At 40.3% G+C, this 22,307-nt stretch overlaps 3 protein-coding genes across 3 annotated transcripts; all 3 read right to left on the bottom strand.

Moving 5' to 3' along the window:
• Window positions 1-396: 396 nt before the first annotated feature.
• On the bottom strand, window positions 397-6,468 carry LOC310935609 (sodium-dependent neutral amino acid transporter B(0)AT3-like; the record flags this gene model as incomplete). Its single annotated transcript, XM_083899542.1, has 12 exons — window positions 397-615; window positions 1,454-1,616; window positions 1,731-1,890; window positions 1,991-2,195; window positions 2,376-2,532; window positions 2,613-2,741; window positions 2,829-2,941; window positions 4,289-4,399; window positions 4,476-4,657; window positions 5,082-5,219; window positions 5,600-5,740; window positions 6,336-6,468. 12 exons carry the CDS (start codon window positions 6,466-6,468, stop codon window positions 397-399), a joined length of 1,851 nt encoding a protein of 616 aa, XP_083755668.1.
• A 3,015-nt stretch (window positions 6,469-9,483) lies between these two features.
• On the bottom strand, window positions 9,484-13,228 carry LOC310935608 (inactive sodium-dependent neutral amino acid transporter B(0)AT3-like; the record flags this gene model as incomplete). The annotated part of the gene is made up of 12 exons (XM_083899541.1): window positions 9,484-9,663; window positions 9,753-9,915; window positions 10,017-10,176; window positions 10,268-10,472; window positions 10,635-10,791; window positions 10,872-11,000; window positions 11,086-11,198; window positions 11,286-11,396; window positions 11,481-11,662; window positions 11,986-12,123; window positions 12,373-12,513; window positions 13,093-13,228. 12 exons carry the CDS (start codon window positions 13,226-13,228, stop codon window positions 9,484-9,486), a joined length of 1,815 nt encoding a protein of 604 aa, XP_083755667.1.
• Window positions 13,229-14,521: 1,293 nt separating this feature from the next.
• LOC310935607 (sodium-dependent neutral amino acid transporter B(0)AT1-like) lies at window positions 14,522-20,936 on the bottom strand (the record flags this gene model as incomplete). The annotated part of the gene is made up of 12 exons (XM_083899540.1): window positions 14,522-14,668; window positions 14,784-14,946; window positions 15,597-15,756; window positions 15,851-16,055; window positions 16,138-16,294; window positions 16,930-17,058; window positions 17,172-17,284; window positions 17,373-17,483; window positions 18,172-18,353; window positions 18,425-18,562; window positions 18,645-18,785; window positions 20,738-20,936. 12 exons carry the CDS (start codon window positions 20,934-20,936, stop codon window positions 14,522-14,524), a joined length of 1,845 nt encoding a protein of 614 aa, XP_083755666.1.
• Window positions 20,937-22,307: the final 1,371 nt, after the last annotated feature.

Genomic DNA, 22,307 nt, shown 5'->3' with positions numbered 1-22,307 from the left:
TTAATGCCCCATGATATCATCTGCTCACAGAAATACTGTCAATAATTACAATGAGTGAGTCAAATGTTGTACACAATGATGACGTTCAATACATTACTGATTTGTGAAGTTAATATTCACGTGTTTTAGTTTTTATAAACTTGAAAGCAAAGAAAAGCGTGTGTTTCAGTGTGACGTTACGCTGTCCGATAAATCTGTCTTTGAGGAAAACGCGTGTGAGCTGCATTTAAGTCCAGCTGAATGTAAACATAAAAAAAATTATAGTTAGGTTAAAAGTGACTGATTATATGTCGGCTCTCTCCTGATTCAAGAGGAAAGATCCATAGTCGTGGTGATGACCATGGGGAAGAGGTTTTGTGCTTCGGAATGCAGTAAATGTGTTACTTGAAACGTCTCCTAGGCACTCTGGTTCCTCTGTTCCTGTGCTTCACACTCAAAGCCGTCATTGCAGTAGGGGTTGTGCTCAGTGGGAGCTGAGGACCTTTTGAACCCATAGCGAATCAGTCTATAGATGGCCACCGCAGGGATGGGAAGCACGGGGACTGAACTGATGAGGATGATTATGGCAAAAATCCAGTTTGGGTATGGCTTAACTTCAGTTTGGGGGAATAATTCCTGAAGAAACATACAAAAAAGTACAAATATTATGTGATATAATGTGAATATAATCTCCTATAATTTTATTTTATGGCTGTAGTTTCACAACAAATCTATTCAATCTATTCAAATTGGTTCTATTACTAAAAATAAACCTGGACATTGTCATCAGAGCGTTTCAGTTTGGGTACGTATTAATAACACATTCTTTTTGACAAACCTGTTTCTCTGTGCCTCCATAAGCTGTGTACACTCAGGAGTGCAAAATTCAAATTGCAGCATGTTAATGTGAGGCCGCATTCAAGGGCTTCTCTGTTGCTCCAATGTTCCAATTTAAGTGTGTGTTTTTAAGTCAAACATGGAAGAAACTGAAAGCTGTATTTTGTTGCTCAGAGCCTTAAACATGTTCATTGTCGTTCTCAGAAAAATATTGACTCATTGCACCTGTTATCAAGGTTACTGTAATAAGTATCTGTCTGAACTATAGGTTACTCAACATGGACAGCATATAACACAAACTAATACTGTATTACACGTTTTTACCCACGATGGAGATTGTTTTCACTTCTGTCTGTTGGCAGATTAATAATAAAAAAACACTGAATCTACTGGTAGATGCTGCTTCCTTTTTGACCAAAATCTGCTTCTGTAGCCAGGAAATTGTCCCAAGATATTTTTTAGTCATAGATTTTCCTGTCTTTAGGTGCTGGGTAGTTGGAGAGGGGTGGGTTTATTAAATATTGCTGAAATTGAATTGTACTAAACAGTGACTTAGAATAAGAAATACAGTCAAATCGAGCTTGAACAAAACAAGGTTAAAGAATATACATTATGCTAACACCCTCAATCTACTTACGTAATCTGGGTCCCATGCGGGGTAGGTTGGGTGTTGCTGCACCTGCACAATCACATAGGCAACCAGCACCACCAACAGCATCACAGGACTGATCACCATCCAGCATGCCTTCCAAAAGATGTTGGGCTTCTTCCCATTCATGTATTCAATATCTTCAGAAAATCTGTCAAGTGGACACGGGGGGGAAATGAAAGAAATTGGAATTAAAATTGCTCATAAATCTAAGGACTGAAGACTGCAGAGCTCTATTGAAAGACGTAAGAATAAGAGGGATTACTTTTTCATTCCCCGAACATAAATGACTCCAATAATCTCCATGAATGCGATGACGAGCAGAGGTACAGAGCCCACATAGGAATTAAAGACCTCCACCCAGTAGTTCCCTGAACCCGGCGTGAAGATGAGAGCTATTAGGAAAGATATCAGGCAGATGATGGCTATAGAAGAGAGAAAAAAGAGATTTGATGAATATGAATTCAAAGGCAACGCAATGTGATCTCTTGCCTTTTGGGAACATTTGAGCATATTTGAATATACCTGTAAAAACTTCTTTAGGGATCCACTTAGGCACCAGATTGAGGTCGTTGATAGGTGTGAGGACTCCCTCCAGGTTGCCAAACATGGAGGAGAGGCCCAAGCTGAAGAGCATAACGAAGAACAACACGGCCCATACCTGAGAGCCTGGCATCTCTATCACTGCCTCAGTGAACACTATAAAAGCCAGGCCAGTACCTGAAGCACTCTGTGTGGACGAAGGTTAAAAGAATTTAATGAGGAAACAGATAGTGATCTGCATAGGTGTTTACCAGCACATGATGTCCTGTACTCCATGAGAGAAATGGGAGGGAAGAGTAGATCACAGCCAGGATTTCAGGGAAGACAAACATTAGAAAGATTGGAAATGTTTTTAAAATTACAGTACCTGGTCAAGGAATGTATTAAGGTCACAGTGCCTCAGGTTCAAACTGGCCACATCAGTAGGAGAGGTCTGGTTTAAATACTTAATCCAGTGGTCATAGTTGTCCACTGTAATGTTTTGGTCTGCTAACTCAAAGTGGTTAGTCAGAGCCAAGATGTTTCTGCAGAGGAGATACAAAAGTTAATTGGTACTTGGAAGCAAAGATGATGTTTTGAATTTTTTACTGATGTGCATACATACTGTTGTTGACAGGCATTAAAGACATTTTTGGCTTTAAATCCCATGATGGAGAAGATTGATATAGAGGCGTACAGAGATGTGGCGCTGTTTATAATTCCGACTACAAGTGTATCCCTCTCAACATTGTTTCTAATAGACACAGAACAGAAGCAAAAACGAGCTCAAATACAGTACAGTTAATGTTTCCTCACGCGTAATTGCCAGTTTTCTTCTTACTTCTCTTCATTATAGCTGGCGAAAGCTATGAGACCTCCAAAAGCCACAGAAAGAGAGAAGAAGATCTGGGTGGCAGCATCGAGCCACACACGAGGGTTCTTCAGTATTTCCCACTAGAGTGAGCATAAAGATAACACATCAGATTGTTGTGTTTCACCTCTCACCCGAGAGCAGAAGTGTCAAACTTACGGCCTACAGGCCAACGTGGCCTTCCTCTCAGTTATTTGTGGCTCGCCACTTATGCTGGGTTTCCATCATTGTAGGGTTCGGTTTGGTACAGTTTGGAACGGTAAAGCCGTAGGTCAGGCTTACATTTCGACTGAGAAAAGTGCATTTACTTAGTAGGTGGGTTGTGTCTAAACATCACATCAAACGCGACACAGCAGACAACAGGAGGACATCCAGCAGCTCTTTTGTCATTGCTTTGTTTTTGGCTGTTTTTCCTCAACAAGACTTTGCGCTTTGTACGAGAATAGACTGCGGGCTGGATTAGATTCTATTTAATTTCTCAGTCTGTTTTTGACGTCAGTAGATTTATTTTGCATCATGAATAAGTTTGTAATGTGAGGTGTACGTCATTCCATTTGAATTTCTGTGAAATATGAATATCTTCTCTTGCGGATATCATGATGGATTATTATGTTATAATCCTAAACTCATAATATCCACTGCCCACTGAACAGTTGTTATTTTGCCTAGTTTTTTTTTCTCTTTTGTCGCTCAAAGTAACTCCGTTGTCCTAAAGAGGTGAGACAGGTGGTGTTACGAGATGGTTTCTCAACTTTGTCGAACCATTTCAAATGTATAATTTCACATACTTCTCACAAGTATAGTTTGAGAGGTTCACTCCTAAAGTTTGTTCAGAACATCTGGACCTACGGAAACCTCAGACGATACTTGAGCTGCTTTTTGAGGATGACATGCTTTCTGATATGTGAGAGCCACTGCAGCTCTCTGACGTATTAGGGAAAGGGAGGGGTTAGTTTGTTGTACTTTGCAGTCACCCAATGAGACGTCTGTAGATATTACATACTGGACCTTTTTAATGGAGGAGAAATATCCGAGAGACTGATGGTTTGAAAGAGGAGTGAAGGAAGACCTCTCTGTTAAAGCTGAGAAACCTTCCCAGGAAACAACCCGTCTAATTTAGTGTCATGTGACCTCAGGTGACTCCAACACTTAAATGACCGTCAGTAGAAACCTAAAGCTCTCTTAACGACTGTAGTTGACTCTCGTTAGTTAGTTTCTATCATACCCAATAACTGCCATTATGACTTTGAACTTTCAGAGGTGAAGGAGATATTTGGATGAGAGAAGTTCTTTTCCCAGAAATCTTCAAGTCCACTTGCTACGGATTCAATTACTTTCAGAAAACTTTGACCCAGCTGGATGAGAATCTACACCGACATAGGAGAAGCAGTGTTCCAGCACCTGTAATGGCAACAAGTGACCACACTCACATCGGGAGAAAAGAGGTACAGCAGTCCATCAGTTGCTCCGGGCAGAGTGAGGGCGCGAATCAGGAAGATGGTGAGCACCAGGTAAGGGAAGGTGGAAGTCACATACACAGCCTGTATATTAAAGAAGAAGTTATGATACAGTGGACACATTTTTATATATATATATATTTCTTTGGGTAAACCTTTCCTTTCCCATGGACTTGATGCCTCTGATGAAACAGATGTAGATAATGCACCAGGAGCTGGCCAGACACACGATTACCCACCACTGTATAGAGCCGTTCGTCTCGATGCTAGGCGTGATGTTGAGCGTTTCACGGTACCAGAAATAATTCACAGGAGTGCTCTTCTCACACTCTTCATTGTAACCTACACAGATGCACGTACAGGTTGGAAAACAACACAGGGAGAATTCTTTTTGTTTTTACATTCCAATAAGCAATAAAATGCATTTTAAAACGCTTATCTCCAGGTAACCTATTTTAATATAATAGTTTCTCGTCACATTTTATATGATCTGCTGCTGGGCAAAACTTTACATGAACAACCCCTCGTCATCTCGTTTTATTTGGTGTACCATCCCATGTCATAAAACAATCCACTAGTGTTGTAATTAAAAATGTTTTTTTTTATAGTTTACCTGTAAAATTATGTGTAGTTAAATAAATGAATTACGAATTTGATAAAATAAGTATTTAACAAATTGCCACTTAGGCTGTACTTCTGTGTTAACAATGAAAGTATCGGAGGCAGCCAGAAAGACAGACTGGCGAGTGGGTGGGGTCTTTGTTACCTGTTCGGTTCACATTTAGAGGACAGTGGCTCCACGGCAGCGGGTCTTGGAAGGAGTTAAAGAAGTACCAGAGCACCCAGGCCATGATGGTGTTGTAGAAAAGACACACCATAAATGACACAATCATGGAGGAGATGCCTGCGTATAAAAGTACATTGAATAGTGTGAGTTTTTCCCTCATTGATGTTATTTTCTTTATATTTTAAGTACCACTTGCACAAAAACATTTTGCTCATGATTTTATATATATCACATAGTAGAATTTCTGGCAGAAAGGCATTCCATCATGTGGCCAAATATCTTCGTTCGTCGATTTCTATTCGGCTATGCATAACTGATGTTATGTTATTGCCGGCGTGCATATACACATCATACTGTAATGGTAGATGATGCTTTCTAGTTCAAATTCATATTCTTGAAACACATAACACACATGTAATCCTGCTAATCTGTTAAGAGTAAAAACTAAGAAGGTTTTTTTCTCTCTTTTCACTTCTTCTGTTACTAAGTTCACCTACCGACTCCACCCAGTATTGGTGAGATGGTGTTCCAAGCACCGATGCTACCCAGGCGAAGCCTTTGTCCTATAGCCATCTCCAGGTAGAGCAGGGGCAGGCCCTCAAACACTAAAGCGATGAGGTAGGGGATGAGGAACGCACCTGAAGACGATAAGTAAACATAAACATCAGCTGAATTATCCACATACTTTCATCGTCAGTGGCAGTTTAAGTTGGAGAACGGGATCACCAGGGAGTATTTTTGTTATGTTTTCCAAGTTCCTAAAAACATGAGTGCATGAAGCAAGAGCAACCATAAAAATGTGTAGGCGAATAACTTTTGTCAAATGGAGGCTCAGCTGAGTCTTTACACACCGAAACTCATAACCTCGGTGTGTGAAATTGATAGACTTGTGCACATTTCAGGGATCAGGTGTTGGGTAAACTTTACCTTGACCCTGGTCCTTTAAAATTCTGTGGCTTTGGAGCCAAAGCTATCACATCGACAGATATAGAGAATAAAATACTGGAATTTAAGATAGTAAGGGTGGGAAAAAAGCTTCCTGATGCTCCCTGTAATTAATCACACAAGGATAACGCCGTGACCTGATACCATGCACAACACAATGGTCCTTTTGTATAATAACTGATTAAACTGGACAACATTTCGGATAAAACACGCAAGCTCTCTCACAGCAAATGCAGTTAAGTTGTGGTGTAATATGAAATGGGGAAAAATAAATGTTAAGTGTCTTACCTCCTCCATAAATTTGACAAAGGTAGGGGAAACGCCAAATATTTCCAAGTCCAACTGCAAAGCCAATGCATGTCAACAGGTACTGAACCTTGTTGTCCCACTGGGGTCTCTCCTCCTCTTTTACACTGCTCATCTTCAGCTGGTCAAAAGACTTGATACAACCCAAGGATTCAGCTCTATTAATCCCTGCATACACTTCACTCAGATAGTGTAGTTTTCATTTAGTAGAGGATTGCCGCTCTGATCTCAGATCTGTACGTCAGAAGGTCTCGAGTGGTTCACTTAAAGTGATGTCCGGCTCTTTACTCTCGTCTTCTATCCGACCCGCTTCAGGGGGCTGTCCTTCACCGTCCAATCAGGATCAGCAGTGAGTCAGATATCCTAGGGTTTATTGTTTTTTTTTCTTAAGCGGTCAGGCCAAAAACAAGAGCGGGATAAACATCAAGCGTGGTGATTTAGTGTCCTGTTTGTTTAAATGAAAAGGTAGTAAACCTGCTGAGCGATATTGCGAGGATGTCATCACTGAAACAAAGTTGTTATGATGAAGTTGTTTCATCACCAACCTGTTGAAGTATGTTGATTCAAACATAAATTGCAGAGCTGCTTATTAAAACCCTAAATATTAAAGAGGATTATTTAAACATTAGCCTTTCCACTTGGTGCCAGCATGCAAACATAGTATTTATCTCAACAACTGTATAGTACTACAAATGACACATGCACACAAATATAACCTCCTTGGCAGATGTAAACACTGAAAACCAAATAAGATAATAAACGTATAATTAGTCTAATGATTAGAGATACTATTAATTAATCAGTAAGTTTAGTTTTCAACAAACCCATCCACACATGCTTCCTTTGTAGTATAATAATAATACTCGTAACAACAACAACAGAATCCTGTATTAATTATCGCAAATCCAGAGCCTTGTTTATCACAGATACCGTACTAATAATGGCAATCAAGCCATTTAACTGATACAATATCGTCAATCTATTGTTGATATGCTCCAACCCACAGGCTTAACTACTGTAGCTCCTGTGGTGGAATATGACCCTGGATGTTCAGTCAAGTGCACACGTATTTGGACACATGGAACATTTTTGGTGTTTTTTGTCACCACACACAACCACAGATGAATTACACATGAAGGCTTTAAGCTTGAATTCAAGTGGCTGAATTACAGTGATTTCTGTGCCTGGAGTTTGATAGCTGTTCAGTGGAATCCTTAATTAGAGGTCAGAAGAGAGTCGGGCTAACCAATTAATCAGAATTTGATCAAAATCGCAATACAGTTAGCTGAAATTTCCAAATCACAGGAGGTGCAATATTTCTTAAACTCAAAATGTGTGTCAAATTATCGTCTTAAATCAAACATTGTCTTGATCTGTGCACATCATATTCTACCGACGTCAGAAAAACATATTTGTTTCTCACAGATCTGCACAAATATCACACGGTGATCAAGAGAAACCCCTTCACAACGTCTAGTGAGGTCAAAGAGTCTACACCACACAAGTGTGCGCTTGATGTCACTCGTCAATCTCCCCCGATGACAATAAAAGTGCCGTTCACCTCAACTGTTAATTGTTACCATGGAAAGTTAAGCTAACATAGCAGCGGTGCTGCTGCTGCTGTATCAGCTGTTATCTGTACAAGACATCTCGTTACTGTTTTTAGGACTCTGAGCTGAGATCAGTGCATTACCGCTCTTCGTCACACAAACCTGTTAATGAAAATCTGGCATAGTACACGGTAACACTGCTTTATCTGCAGACTTAAAATAAATTAAATAATAACCCCTCAAGTCTGGATTTCTTGTCTGTTACGACTCAGAGACCTAATGGACTCCCTTCACGATCTGGCCTTAATCGAAATGAGGTGATCATAAGTGGCAGCAAACTTCTGGCATAGAAAGGAACGACTGACATCTTTAATTATTCGTGTTGTGTTCATATTGTTCCAAAGAGTTGCCTGTTTCTGCCACCTGCTGGCGTAACGATGCTTCTACAACGCCCCATCACTACAATAATGAGTCAAAGCAAATCTACACTTTATTTTATAGACAGGTGCAATAAGCAATTAAAAGTCTGGGCTTTTAGAAGAGCAGAGTCGGTGAAAGATTAGATTAGATTAGATATTTTATTGGCATTGTAAGAACATACAACAAAATCCATGTGCACTGGCAGAATGTAGGACTCATAAATACATACATTCACACATTCCAACATACATTCATTTAACCCCACAATCAGTGCTGACACTTTAACGCAGCATTTAAGCAAAAAAAAAAGTCCATTTCACTTTAAAGTAACACGTATATTGCAATATATTTGGTGCGTTGCAATAACACTGCAGTAAAATCATGACCATGCTGGGGTGCGTCATGTTGGCAGGTTTTTGAGTTCATTGTTTAGTGTGATGATGGCTTTGGGGTAAAAGGTGTTCAGGAATCTTGTGGTGCGTGGTGTTTTAATGGATCCGTTTGAGCAGTGTGCCGAATAGTCAACTTGAAACATTAAATTATTAACTTTTAATGAGCAAATATAGCCATATTTTGTACAAGGTGTGCTATTAGCCAGCGGCAACTGACCTTCTGGAGCATCCATGCAGAGAGGTTCCATTTTGCCTTTTTTTGCTAATCCGCATCATCACCAGGACTTTCCTGCCTGTATGTTGTGGATGATTTAATAAATATGCCGTAAATATCTATATTATATTAGAGCCGCACAACTATTGCTTTGCTGCAAAAAGACCCAGATCCGTGACCCAGTCGGAACAAGAGCCTTTCTCTAAGGAGTTTGGTTGTTCTCCCCATTTGTTCTGAAGACTGTTAGCACAGTACTGTTGTCTCCGTCTTTCTTAGAATTCAAATTCTCCGGCTTCCACCCACATTCCAAAAACATGCAATATGATTAGGTGAATTGGTCACTCTAAATTGACCGTAGGTGTGAGTGTGATAGTGAATGGTTGTTTGTTTCTATATGTGTGATGGACTGGCGAACTGTCCAGGGTGTGACCCTCGCCTATCGCCCTATGTCAGCTGAGATTGGCACAGCTCCCCCTATGACCCTCCTGTGGAGGATAAAGCGGTAGAAAATGGATGGATGGATAATCATGTTTTAAGGTTTTATAAGAGGTTTACTAAGTACCAATGCAGTAGGGGTTGTGTTCAGGGGCAACAGAGGACCTTGTGAGCCCATGACAGATCAGTTTGTAGATGGGCACCATAGGGATGGAAAGCACAGGGACCACGCAGAGGAGGATGATTATGGCCAAGACCCAGTCTGGGTATGGCTTCACTTCAGTTTGGGGGAATAATTCCTGTGGAAACAGACAAAAAAAAACAACATTTAAAATGAAACGATATAACATTTTTGTTTTATTTTAAATTGTTTAACCTGCTTACTTACATAAGCTGGGTTCCATGCAGAATAGCTGAGGCGTTGCTGTACCTCCACAGCCACATAGGCAATCATCACCAGCATTAGCAGCAAAGGACTGATCACCATCCAGCATGCCTTCCAATAGAAGTTGGGCTTCTTGCCGGTCATGAAGTGTATATCTTCACAGAAACTATCAAGAGATCAAAAAAAAATGGAGGGTTCAAATTGTACTTGAATCAGAAAACGTACATATGTTTGTTGAAATGGAGGAAGAAGAAAAAGAGGGATTACGTTTCTATTCCCCGAACATAAATGACTCCAAAAATCTCCATCAATGCAATGATGAGTAGAGGTACAGAGCCCACGTAGCTGTTAAAGATATCGAGCCAGTAGTTCCCTGAACCCATTGTGAAGATGAGAGCCATCAGGAAGGCGATCAAGCAGACGATGGCTATAAAAGAGAGAAAGAGAACTTTTATGGGAACAAATTCAAAAGCGACACAATTATTTGTTTTATATATACATATAAGATATACATGTACCTGCAACAAGTTCTTTAGGGATCCACTTAGGCACCAGATTGAGGTCGTTGATAGGTGTGAGGACTCCCTCCAGGTTGCCAAACATGGAGGAGAGGCCCAAGCTGAAGAGCATAACGAAGAACAGCACGGCCCATACCTGCGAGCCTGGCATCTCTATCACTGTCTCAGTGAACACAATAAAAGTCAGGCCAGTACCTGAAACACTCTGTGGAGGAAGATTAAAAGAAGTTAATGAGGAAAAAGAAACCTTTAAAGACTGAATGTGTTGTACTGGCACATGATGTCCTGTACTCCAGGAGAGAAAGGGGAGGAAAGAGTCAATCACAGCCAGGATTTAAGGGAAGATGTGTTTTGAAAATTACAGTACCTGGTCAAGGAATGTTTTAAGGTCACATTGCCTCAGCTGCAAACTGGCAACCTCAGTAGGAGAGGTCTGGTTTAGATTATCAAACCAGTTCTCATATTTGTCCACTGTAATGTTCTGGTCTGGTAACCCAAAGTGGTTGGTCAGAGCCAAGATGTTTCTGCAGAGGAGATACAAAAGTTAATTTGTACTTGGAAGCAAAGAAGGTGTTTTGATTGTTTTCCTGATGTGCATACATACTCTCGTAGACAGGCATTAAATCCGTTGTTGGCTTTAAATCCCAGAATAGAGAAGATTGGTATCGAGGCGTACAGAGATGTGGCGCTGTTTAGTAGTCCTACGATAAGTGTATCCCTCTCACAATTGTTTCTAAAAGACACAGAAACACAATCAAAGGCAAAGGTTCAATTGCACCGAGTGTTTCCTGAGACATGTGTGGACGCTTAGCTCTTACCTCTCTTCATTATAGCTGGCGAAAGCTATGAGGCCTCCAAAGGCCACAGAAAGAGAGAAGAAGATCTGGGTGGCAGCATCGAGCCACACACGAGGGTTCTTCAGTATCTTCCACTGTAGTGAGCATAAAGATAACGCATTCAGATTGTTGTTTTGTCTTACATCATTTGTAGAAATTCACCAATCATTCACCACACCTACATCAGGAGATAAGAGGTACAGCAGTCCATCAGTAGCTCCAGGTAGAGTGAGACCATGAATCAGGAAGATAGTGAGCACCAGGTAAGGGAAGGTCGATGTCACATACACAGCCTGGATATTTTAAGAAAAAAAACAATTATGATACAATGGACACTTTTTAATTCAGTGTGTATGTTTTCTCAGGGTAAACCTTTCCTTTCCCATGGACTTGATGCCTTTGATGAAACAGATGTAGACCACGCACCAGGCACTGGCCAGACACGCGACTATCCACCACTGCACAGAGCCGTTCATCTCAATATTAGGCGTGATGTCCAGGGTCTCACGGTACCAGAAATAATTCACTGCAGTGCTCTTCTCACACTCTTCATTGTAACCTACACAGATGCACGTACAGGTTGGAAAACATTAACAAAGGAAGATCTATACATTTCTGAGAAGGGTTAAATAGTGGCTTTGGTTTTGTAGCTGAATGTTATATATTTTATTTTGGTATCTGTTGATAGTATCTCGTCTTATCTTCTGCATAGCAAAACTTTCCCTCAAAGAAGAACTGATCTTGTTTTATTTGGCATTCCCTTTGTGTCGTAGAACAAAACAGTTACTAAGTTCAAGGTAAATCTGGACATTACTCTAAATAAAACTAATTTGCTCATTAGACGGCTGCAATCAGGTTAACAGACAGGTGTGTCTTTGTTACCTGTGCTGTTGTCCCTCAGTGGACAGTGTCTCCACGGTAGGGGTTTTTGGAATGAGTTAATGATGTACCAGAGCACCCAGGCCATGATGGTGTTGTAGAAAACACATATCAGGAATGATACCACCATGGAGGCAATGCCTGTTTATCGAAAAATAATTGTATTAAATCATATACAACATTTTAAACCAGTAGAAATATTTTAGCGTGTGAAATATTGAATAGTTTTTCAAATGCAACGATTTCCCGCAGGTGAAAAAATAGACCTCATACTGTATTGGTATATGGTAGTTATTGCACTCTTCGCAAGAACCGTAATTAAATGAGTCCAGGATATAAAGGAGGTTAATCGTATTAATCGTATAATAGTTTTTTACTAAGTTTACCTACCGATCCCACCCAGCAGTGGTGAGATGGCGGTCCAGCTGCCGATGCTGCCCTTGTGAAGCCTTTGTCCGATAGCTAGCTCCAGGTAGAGCAGGGGCAGGCCCTCAAACACTAAAGCAAAGATGTAGGGGATGAGGAATGCACCTGAAGATGATAAGTGAAATATAAATAAATATCCGCTGAATCATCAACACACTTTATATTATACATGATAATTTATGATTTTACTCAGTGACAAACGCTTTTAATTATCATTATCCAGGCAAAGTAAGATATGTTTTTGAAGTTTCCTGAAATCAGTTCTAATCACTGTATGTGTACCAAGTACTCTAAGGAAAAAGTAGCCATGTAAATGTAGGTGACTGATCTCAAAGATGAGGTCAAACAGGCTGAGTCTCAGTATATGAAGTTGATAGATTTGTGCACGCGTCAAGGATCAACTGTTGGTTTAACTTTACCCTGACCCTGCTCCTTTAGGAATGTGTGGCTGTGCAGCCTGATATCACACGGAGAGCTATGAGGAAGTAAATACTGGACTCTAAGCCAGCGAGGGTAGATGCTTCTGTGACGAATCGCACAAAGATAAGGCTCACCATTTTGCACATTGTCATATTGGTAAACATGTACAGGTGATACAGTAATGGAATTGGCCCACAGCAAGCATAATTGAGCTGTGGTGTTATGTATGAAATAGATGATGTAATCGTCTTCTAAGCTTCTTACCTCCTCCATACATTTGGCAAAGGTAGGGAAAACGCCAAATATTCCCAAATCCAACTGCAAAGCCGATGCATGTCAACAGGTACTGGAACTTGTTGTCCCACTGGGGTCTTTCCTGTTGCACAGAAATATTTATCATGCTCATCCTCACTTTGTTGGTACTGCTCAGCTTTGAGTAGAACGTTTTTTTATGAAGAAGACGGGCTAAAAACAAGAGAGAGGCAGAGAGAGAACATCAGGTGTTAGGATTTAAGCATAGGTGAAACTGTGAGTAAAGATACTGTCACCCATTTTGATATAAGGCTACTCAACCTGTGTATTTCATTTAAGGATTTCTGTTGTATAATTGTATTGATCACTTCATAGCTGTTATGCTAGAAAGAAGATTGTGATCTTTTGAAAACAGCATGAAAGGAGCTTCATGCTACCAGGATACACCAGAGCCAAGTGCTTTGGTGCAAGATGTGGTCTTCTTTCAATAATATCTGACAGTAAAGCATCTTCAAAGCCAATCCTGAATCAGTTTAGTGGAAGGTGTAATCGCTACCCTTACACAAGTTGAAGTTTCTCTTCTTCTTCTTCTTAATTTCCACCAGTTTTAGTTTTTTCTCGGTGCAGTTCGAAGTTCCTACGATCAACATAGAAAAATCTTTTTGCATCTTCAAAGCCAATCCGAGAATAAATTCCTTTCTTGATGAAAGTAGGCTCCCAATTGCCTTCCATTTACATCAGAACTCTCGGAACTGCGAGTGACATCATCCCCAGGTTTGCATGGGATGCAAACATAGCTTATTTTAGCCACAGTTAAAGGTATAGAGTAGATAATTGTTCTGGCTGGTGTTCAATATGGGGGATGTAATCACTGAGAAGTAGTGTTGTTACAAAGAAAATATTGAATATTTTATTACATTATTATAGATTCTAACAAGTCTCTCATTAATTAACATCAAACTTTTATTGAATGGCTCAGTCTAACACAAGACATCACCGATATAGCTGTATATAAAACAGTTGCCCATTATCAGAGCCAAAAACAATTTGAACCCAAAAATGCACGACTCTTTGTAAAAAACATTTTTTTATTGGGTTTATTGTAAAAAATAAATGTACAAAAGCACTGGCAGAGTTCTTAAAATCAGTGTAAAAAGTGACAGAATGACTGAAATCTGTAATTATTATTAAGTTTTGTGTGATATTGAGTCAAAGCATAGCTACAGCAAATTTAATTTTTAAAGAAAAACATGGGCTAATAGTCGAATATTTATTACAGACAATAATACACAAGAAATGTTCAGAAACAAAGAAGTGAAATTTACAAGTCTTTTCCTCTGTGCTTGTAGTTGTAATTCAAACAAGGTAACTTAAGAAAGGAGCACAACAAATGAATAACACATTGTGTGACACTGAATTTTTTGTATATTTTCAATCACTGTTAAGAGATGTTTTTTCTGCAGTAAACAAAGAGCAGCCTACATAACGTGTACATGGGCAGAGCCAGACTTGGTACTCCAGCCAACACAAATATGACCGCACTGACCCAGGCAGGATATGGTACTGAAGCCAGAGACGGAAACTTCTCCTGTGAACCACAAAAGGTAGAATGAGTTAAATACGAGTCATTGTTATTATCACATACAACATTAACCATTTAGGTTTGATGATCACAGATTACTGTTGATAGTTATTGAGCTTACAGAACTGGGATCCCAGACTAAGTGAGTGAGTTCCTCTTGAGCTTGAATCACCATATAGAAAACTAAGATCACCAGGATGATTGTGGGACTGATGAACCTCCACGAAATCTGCCAGAATATGGAGGGTTTATGTCCGATCATGAACTTCAAGTCCTCGTTGAACCTGAAACGTGAGACGGATTTTATTAATATGAGAATATAACCTTATTTAAAGGTTCAGTGTGTAACATTTAGGATGGATTTAAGTGTTAAAATACAAAATAAAATTTGGTTTCCATAGTGTTGGAATAAAACGTATTTGAGCTGTAGACATGGGCGTCACCATGTTTCTAACATACTGGTTCATACCCAAAGGCCACCGTAGTTCCCTGGCACGCTTGGGAAAGGGTGGAATTAGCAAAAATTGCTATTGCTACTATTGCGCCTTTGTCAGAATATTAGCATAGCATGATTTTTTTGGTTGGCGCTCGTACTGCTGCATGGAAAGTTGAATCTAGCTTAATATTTTTGGCAGTCTGATTGGATTTTTACAGATTTGTTTCGTCTTGTATTGTGTTTAGACTTCTTGTTTTTGTTGGGTGTGGCCTGTAAATATCGGAATCCATTGAGATATAATGTGAACAGTTGGTCAGGAATATCAGATTAAAAATCCGATTTGGGCGACCGTCAAAAGAAGGCCTTTGTTGTCAAAACATACAAGTTATAAAGACGAATCATCGTGAGATGTTAATCCAACTATTGAATAATTGTGGTTGGTAGTACGGTCGTTTTAGAACATAACTTAATACAGCAAATACAGCTTTGTGCACTAACCTGTCTATGCCATAGACATGCACAACAGCTATCAACTCGAACAATCCAATGGTCAGAAGCGGAATAGATCCAGCAAAGTTGTCAAACAGGGTTACCCAGTAAAACCCTGACCGCTGTGCAAATATGAGGGAAATGATGAAGGCCAGGAAACATGTTGTCCCTGAATCACACGCACATAAAACATTAAACAGTTAAGAGAAATCACCGGATCCAGTCAAGTATAGTTGCACAGCTAAATGGTTTGAAGTAAATACCAGTTACGGCTTCTTGGGGCCAGTTTTTAGGGAACACGTTCAAGTCTCTCAGGGGAACCACCACTCCTTCAATGTTGCCAAAAAGGGTTGAAATCCCCAAGCAGAGAAGCATGAAGAAAAAGAGGACGGACCAGAACGGGGAACCGGGCATCTTTGTAATGGCCTCTGCGAACACAATAAAGGCCAGACCTGTTCCCTCCACTCCCTGCACAAACAGTCAATGTAAGAATGAACAATGATACTAAAAACAAACGTATTAATAAGATGACATGACTGAATATAGTCACCTCGCTGAGAAATGTGTGCAGGACACACGTTTTGATATCCAATCCTTGAACAATGTCAGGATAGGAGCTGTTGAGGCGATCGTACGCTGTATCGTAGTTGCTTGCGGTGATGTTATCTTCATGCAGATCAAACGCGTTTATCATCGTCATGATGTTCCTAGAAGCAAAAACGATGTTCCCAATGAGTCAGACTGCACCGAGTCGGCGTCAACACACGGTAGAGCACTTAATTTGGTTCTATCACAATTACCTGACGTCACAATATTTTCCTCAGTGCTAAACAACAGCTGATTTTTAAGACAAAAACACATACACACACATATAATAAGAAGAATCATATCAATGTAATAATGCTTAAAACAAAATTGATAATCTTCTTACCCTACAACCTGAGAGCTGCCCACTGGACTTTATGGTCACTCCTTTCTTTATATAGACTTTATTTAGTGTTGAATGATCCTGTAATTCAGTGCCAGTGACAAGTTAATTGCTTCATATCCATAATGCTGTAAACACAGTGCTGTGTGGTATGTTTCTGTTGTTTCATTATCCCCAGCTGAACGCTTACTCTCAAATCCTGCTCTCAATGTAGCCAAGTGTAACGTGTTGCCATGAAATGAAAATTTACGATCAAAACACTGATGGAAGTTAAAGAAAAAAATACTGCTACTAATACTGGAAATCAAACATGTAACAGGTATACAGATATATGAATATATGTCTTAAAACACAGAATATAAGACATATATTTTACTTTATGTCACTTTAAACCCAGATCCTGTGACTACTCACTGACTAATACAATTGTCATATTTCTCAGTGGCCCTGAAGCCGATGATGGTGTAGGTGACTGTGGCGGCAAAGATTGAGGTCATGCCAGTAACTGCAGTCAACATCACAGCATCTTGCATGCAGTTGTTGCTTGGTAAGAGAAAACAAAAAAAGCAAAAATACTCAGGACACATCATGTCTGATAAGGACTTCTCCATGTTTGCACTGCTGTTTGGTTAACGTGACTTCTAAATGTCTCTTACTGAACAGGATTGTAGCTGGAGAAGGAGATAAGGCCTCCCCACGCTATACTGAAGGCATAAAACACCTGGGCTCCTGCATCCAGCCATGTCGACGCATTCATCAGCTCATCCACCTACAAAGTAAGAGGCACATGTTACTGTCTGTCCTTGTTTCACTGCAGAGGTAATGCTTTTAGAAACTGTGATTATTTGGAAACATACGTCTGGTGTGAAGAGGAACTTGACTCCGTTCAGGGATCCTTTAAGAGTCAGTCCTCGGACCAGGAAGATGGCTAGCACTACGTACGGCAGGATGGCAGTGACGTACACTGCCTGAGGTCACGACAAAGATAAGAGAGTGAACTAACAGTGATTGATTTAAGGTCCAGTGTGGAATCAACGTAATCAACGACTAACCCTATGTATACTACTGGAGGGCGGCTTCTTGCAATTCCATGCTTCTACACAAGATAAACGGACAAATTAGCCATTTTGAAGCAGAAACTTACTCTGCAAATGAAGATGAACAACATCCTTTTTGGTATGGGAATTCCCTTGGGAACCGAAATGTTGAGTAGAGGAGTCATCCTTGCTTTACGGAGAAGCTGCCGTCTGGTAATGCCATGTTTCTACGGTCGCTCTAATGGACGTTCGTTTTCATATTTCAGAAGTGGAAGCTTACTACGCAAACAAAGAAGAGCGTGGCTCTGTCCATATATAAACCAATCATTTACAGGGAGGAAACTGCAGAGAGGAAGGGAGTAATGAAGCATGGAGAAAGTTTTTTTTCTGGTATGTAGATGCCGTGTTGGCTGTGTTTCCTAATGCAGGGATACAGTATCATGTCTGTAGGCTACCGAATCCCCCTGAGATATTGAGCTGAGCTGAGCAGTCTAGCCAGCGTCTAGATATGTCAATCCTTGGGAAATTAAGGTGCTGATTGGTCCTCCTTTTGTTGCACAAATCATTAGATTACACGCTGGACCTTTTTAGTAAAGTATAAATGGCTGGTTCAACAAACCTTGCCTGACGTGCCAATCCCACGTATGTAGCACAAACAGATGACAGACCAGGCAGCTAAAAGGCAGACCACCACAGGCCAGTGGAGTCCTCCAGAGTCGGCTATAGAGGTCGTAGTATTCAGAGTCACCCGGTAAAAGAAGTAATCCACAGTGGAGCTCTCTTGACACTCGAGTACATATCCTGTGGAAGCGCAAAGAGTTAGGCCACTGCAGATGAGTTTTCAACATTACTTACTGTGTGTGTGTAAATACCTGTGCCGTTTTCATTAAGAGGACACTGTGTCCAAGGCAGTGGGCTTTGAAAGGAATTGAAGAAATACCACATGATCCACGCTATTAAGGTGTTGTAGTACAGTGCAACCAGGAGGGACACCAGCATGGAGGCTATGCCTGAGAGACAGCAGCATTAACTGTGATGAAACACTCACACAAAAGCCATTATCACTTTTGTTCCAGAGCCTGTTTTACTTACCGATACCGGTCAGATACGGGCTGATGGACCGCCACACTCCCACGCTGCCTTTCCTCAGACGCTGGCCGATGGCAAACTCCAGTAGCAGGAGAGGCATTCCCTCCAGCACCAGCAGGATGAGGTAGGGGATCAAAAAGGCACCTGAGTAAACCAGGGTTTGGATTGTTGAGTCACATTACAGATTAATAACGTCTTTTAATCATAGACTGGTTTCGCCAAAATGTTCCCGTTGTCAACCACAATTCACCACATTAGTCACCTATACAATTTGTTTGTGTTTTCCATTAAAAGTCACACTTTTATTCATCAAAAGAGTTGCAAAATGAATAGAAAATATAGTCAAGACATTGACAAGATTAGAAATAATGATTTTTATTCAAAATAATAATTTTGCCCCTTGTTTCACCAACTTGCTTTCGTCTAAGAACCAGCAAAACAGTTTTCAGCTGTGCTAACATCATTGCACAAGGGTTTTCAAGGGTTTTATAATCATCCAATAACCTTCTAATGCGATTAGCAAACACAATGTACCGTTAGAACACTGGAGAGATGGTTGCTGGTAATGGGCCTCTATACACCTATGTACATATTCCATTAAAAACCAGACGTTTGCAGCTAGAATAGTCGTTTACCACATTAACAATGTATAGAGTGTATTTCTGAATTTAATGTTATACTCACTAAAAAAAAAGGGCTTTTCCTTCAAAAATAACCTCTGGTGAGTTGAGAAGGAAAAAACCCACTATGACTGAAAATATCCAATAGTCATTGGCCTTTTTATCAAAAAATTCTTATATTGGGAAATAAAACATGGAATATTAAAGTTCATCTGTAAACCATTGACAGCCACACCTACCATCAGTGTCACTTTCCATATGCAGGTAGTTTGTAGGACAGAGTTAACCTCTATGCCCAGTCAATGAGTCCATAACGTACAATAAAGTCTACCTTTCTGGTATTTTTCCTCTCTCACTGAACTTGTGAACTCTCATTACACCCTCGTGGCCTCAACCGGCCCAATTTTATCTGTTTGCTTTCCCGATACTTCAGAGAAGAACAATACTGAAATGTCCTTGGAACTATTTTGAGCACTGAGTAATAAAGATGTTGATGATGGTGGCATTTGTCTATAATGTGCTGCACTGGGCTAATATCTAAGAGTGTTTAACAAGGACTTTTGCTCTCCAATACCAGTAACATTAGAGCCCTCTATAAAAGTGACAGTGATACCATGTGATAAGAGTTGAATTATATTCCTATATGCCTTTATAACTTCTTGATGGATGTTTTTATGGATATTATTTCCAAAACGGGGAAACTACAACAAAAAGTGTTTTCAGCAGGTAGATCAAGAAATGGAAAAACTATTAAACTGTCCTAGTCCATTTCTTAATGGTGTTTAAAATGCACTTTTTAAAAAAAATTGTCCTTAAAACCTAGCGTTGACAGACGGTGTGTGTGGTGTTTGTTTTGTTACTGGTTTTACAGTATTTCTGAACTCTCCCTGTGAGGCTGTTGTGTTGGCTGAGCCAAATCCCATAATCATTGCAACATCGAAAAACAAACACAAGTCACAACAAACCGTAAAACAGTTGTAGAAGCAGGGCCTGAACAGAGCGGCGATATTCACATTGATTCGTACAAAAGCTATGACTGCAAGAGTTCGAGGATAAATCGGTACATTTTTATTTATTTATTCCTCTCTACCCATAGACTCCCTCCCACCGTCATGTATTCTATTTTACTTTATTTATTTGTCCTCAGTTCCACCTTCTGCATTCGTGCCATGAACATCAAAGCCATGACAAATCAGTCGAATCCTTCTTTTTTATTTGAAAAAAAAAAAAAAAATGTTTCTTGTAAGTAAAAGCATTCACAGCTCAGATGACAAGTTGTGTCTTGTAATCATTAATTTATTATCTTCCGCTCTATCCTCCATATCAGGGTTGCACAGCTGCTGGAGCCAATCCCAGCTGACATAGGGGCCAAATCGGCCCTGGTGTAATTAGATGAATTAATCTTATCTGAAAGACGGTCTCTCACAGTCGTTTAAGATCATAAGCCGTCCATTGACTATTTGTCTTATAGCTCACCTCCTCCATGAGTTTGACACAGGTAGGGGAATCGCCACACGTTGCCGATTCCGATGCAGAAACCCACGCAGGTCAGGATGTACTGGGCTTTGTTGTCCCACTTGGGCCTGTCACTGGCCTCCTCCTTATCCATTCTCTCCAGGTCATCAAAGCTCAGGATCCTCTGATCCAGTCCTGGGTTGGGAAAAACCAGTCTCATGGCGACTATTTCTAAAGCAGAGAGATGTTAACGCGGTGCTTCTTGTGCGTCAGACTGACAGCATGGAGTGTGAACCTGGCAACGTTGAGACACACATTTATGATCTACAACTTTATCTACAGTAGGTCAAACCAGGCGGCACACGTTCTGCACTTCTACCTGTTACCGTGCTGTTAATAGGTAGAAGATTCATGCTCAAATCATTGTGTTCTGTAGAAGTGGCACGCATCACAATGGCAACAAAATCCTAGCTGAAGCTGGACACATTCTCCACTGTGATGGGCCCAGTTCTTAAGTTGTTATTCACTCAATCACCGAGTAAACAAGGGACAGAAAAGGGTGATACACTCACCAGCCTCTTTATTAGGGGCAACTGTTTTGCAGCTGTTTTCTCAAGACAGCCTTCTGATGTGGTTAAATGTTTCAGAAACGGCTGATCAACTTTCATTTAGAGGGTTGAAAAAAAGATAATATCGGGTGAGCGGCACTTCCTTGTTGATGTCAGAGTCATAGGAGGAGACATTCAACAGTTAGCTCTTCAGATCTTGCGATGAAGTTGTTATTCTAAAAGTCTGATATTCTCTCGGTCTTGCTTGAAATTGTCAATTGGACTTGAAGTGAAAAAGCAAGTGATGATGATGACCACACACAATGTCACGTTATCGACTTGGTGGAAGCATAAAGGCTGAAAACCATTTCCGTTTTAATATTCTCATTCACAAAAACTGATTTATGTGTTTTTCATATTGCATACGACTCCTTTTCTGGTGCAATCATCGAGAAAGAACAACAAAGAAACTGGTTGTTTGCCGAATGTACATGGATTCCAAAACTGCATCACTTTTATCTATTCTGTAACGCATGTTCCACCACTTTTGTCGACACGTTTATGACCAGGTGTTCGTGTCTTCGTAGCCTGTACCCCTGCACCCTGCTGATTTTAATCGGTAACCTATACATTCTTATGAACCTCATGAATTTCAAGTCTCCGTAATTACATAACCTCCCAGGGTGCTGTATTGATATGCTAAGATAATACAGCTCTAATGTTAAGGCTGTAAAACAACGTTGTATAACGCAGTTTTGGTGCAACGTACTAAAGATGTACTGCACATTTTTATTGTATACGTGAACACGCGCACAAGGATTACAACGGCGTTTGCAGTAGTGCTCCCAAGCAATGGAATAAGTTACCTTTCCATTACTTTACTGCCTGATATATATGTATGTGTATATATATATACGTATATATATATCTTATAACGTACATCAGGGGTCACCAACGTGGTGCCCGCGGGCACCTGGTAGCCCGCAGGCAGCCAATACGGTGCCCGCGGGCTCACTTCACTTCACCTCACTTGCATGTATCCG

Source organism: Microchirus variegatus (assembly GCF_963457635.1).
Source record: "Microchirus variegatus genome assembly, chromosome: 13".
NCBI classification, from domain to species: Eukaryota; Metazoa; Chordata; class Actinopteri; order Pleuronectiformes; family Soleidae; genus Microchirus; species Microchirus variegatus.
This window is presented reverse-complemented; position numbering and strand designations above follow the sequence as displayed.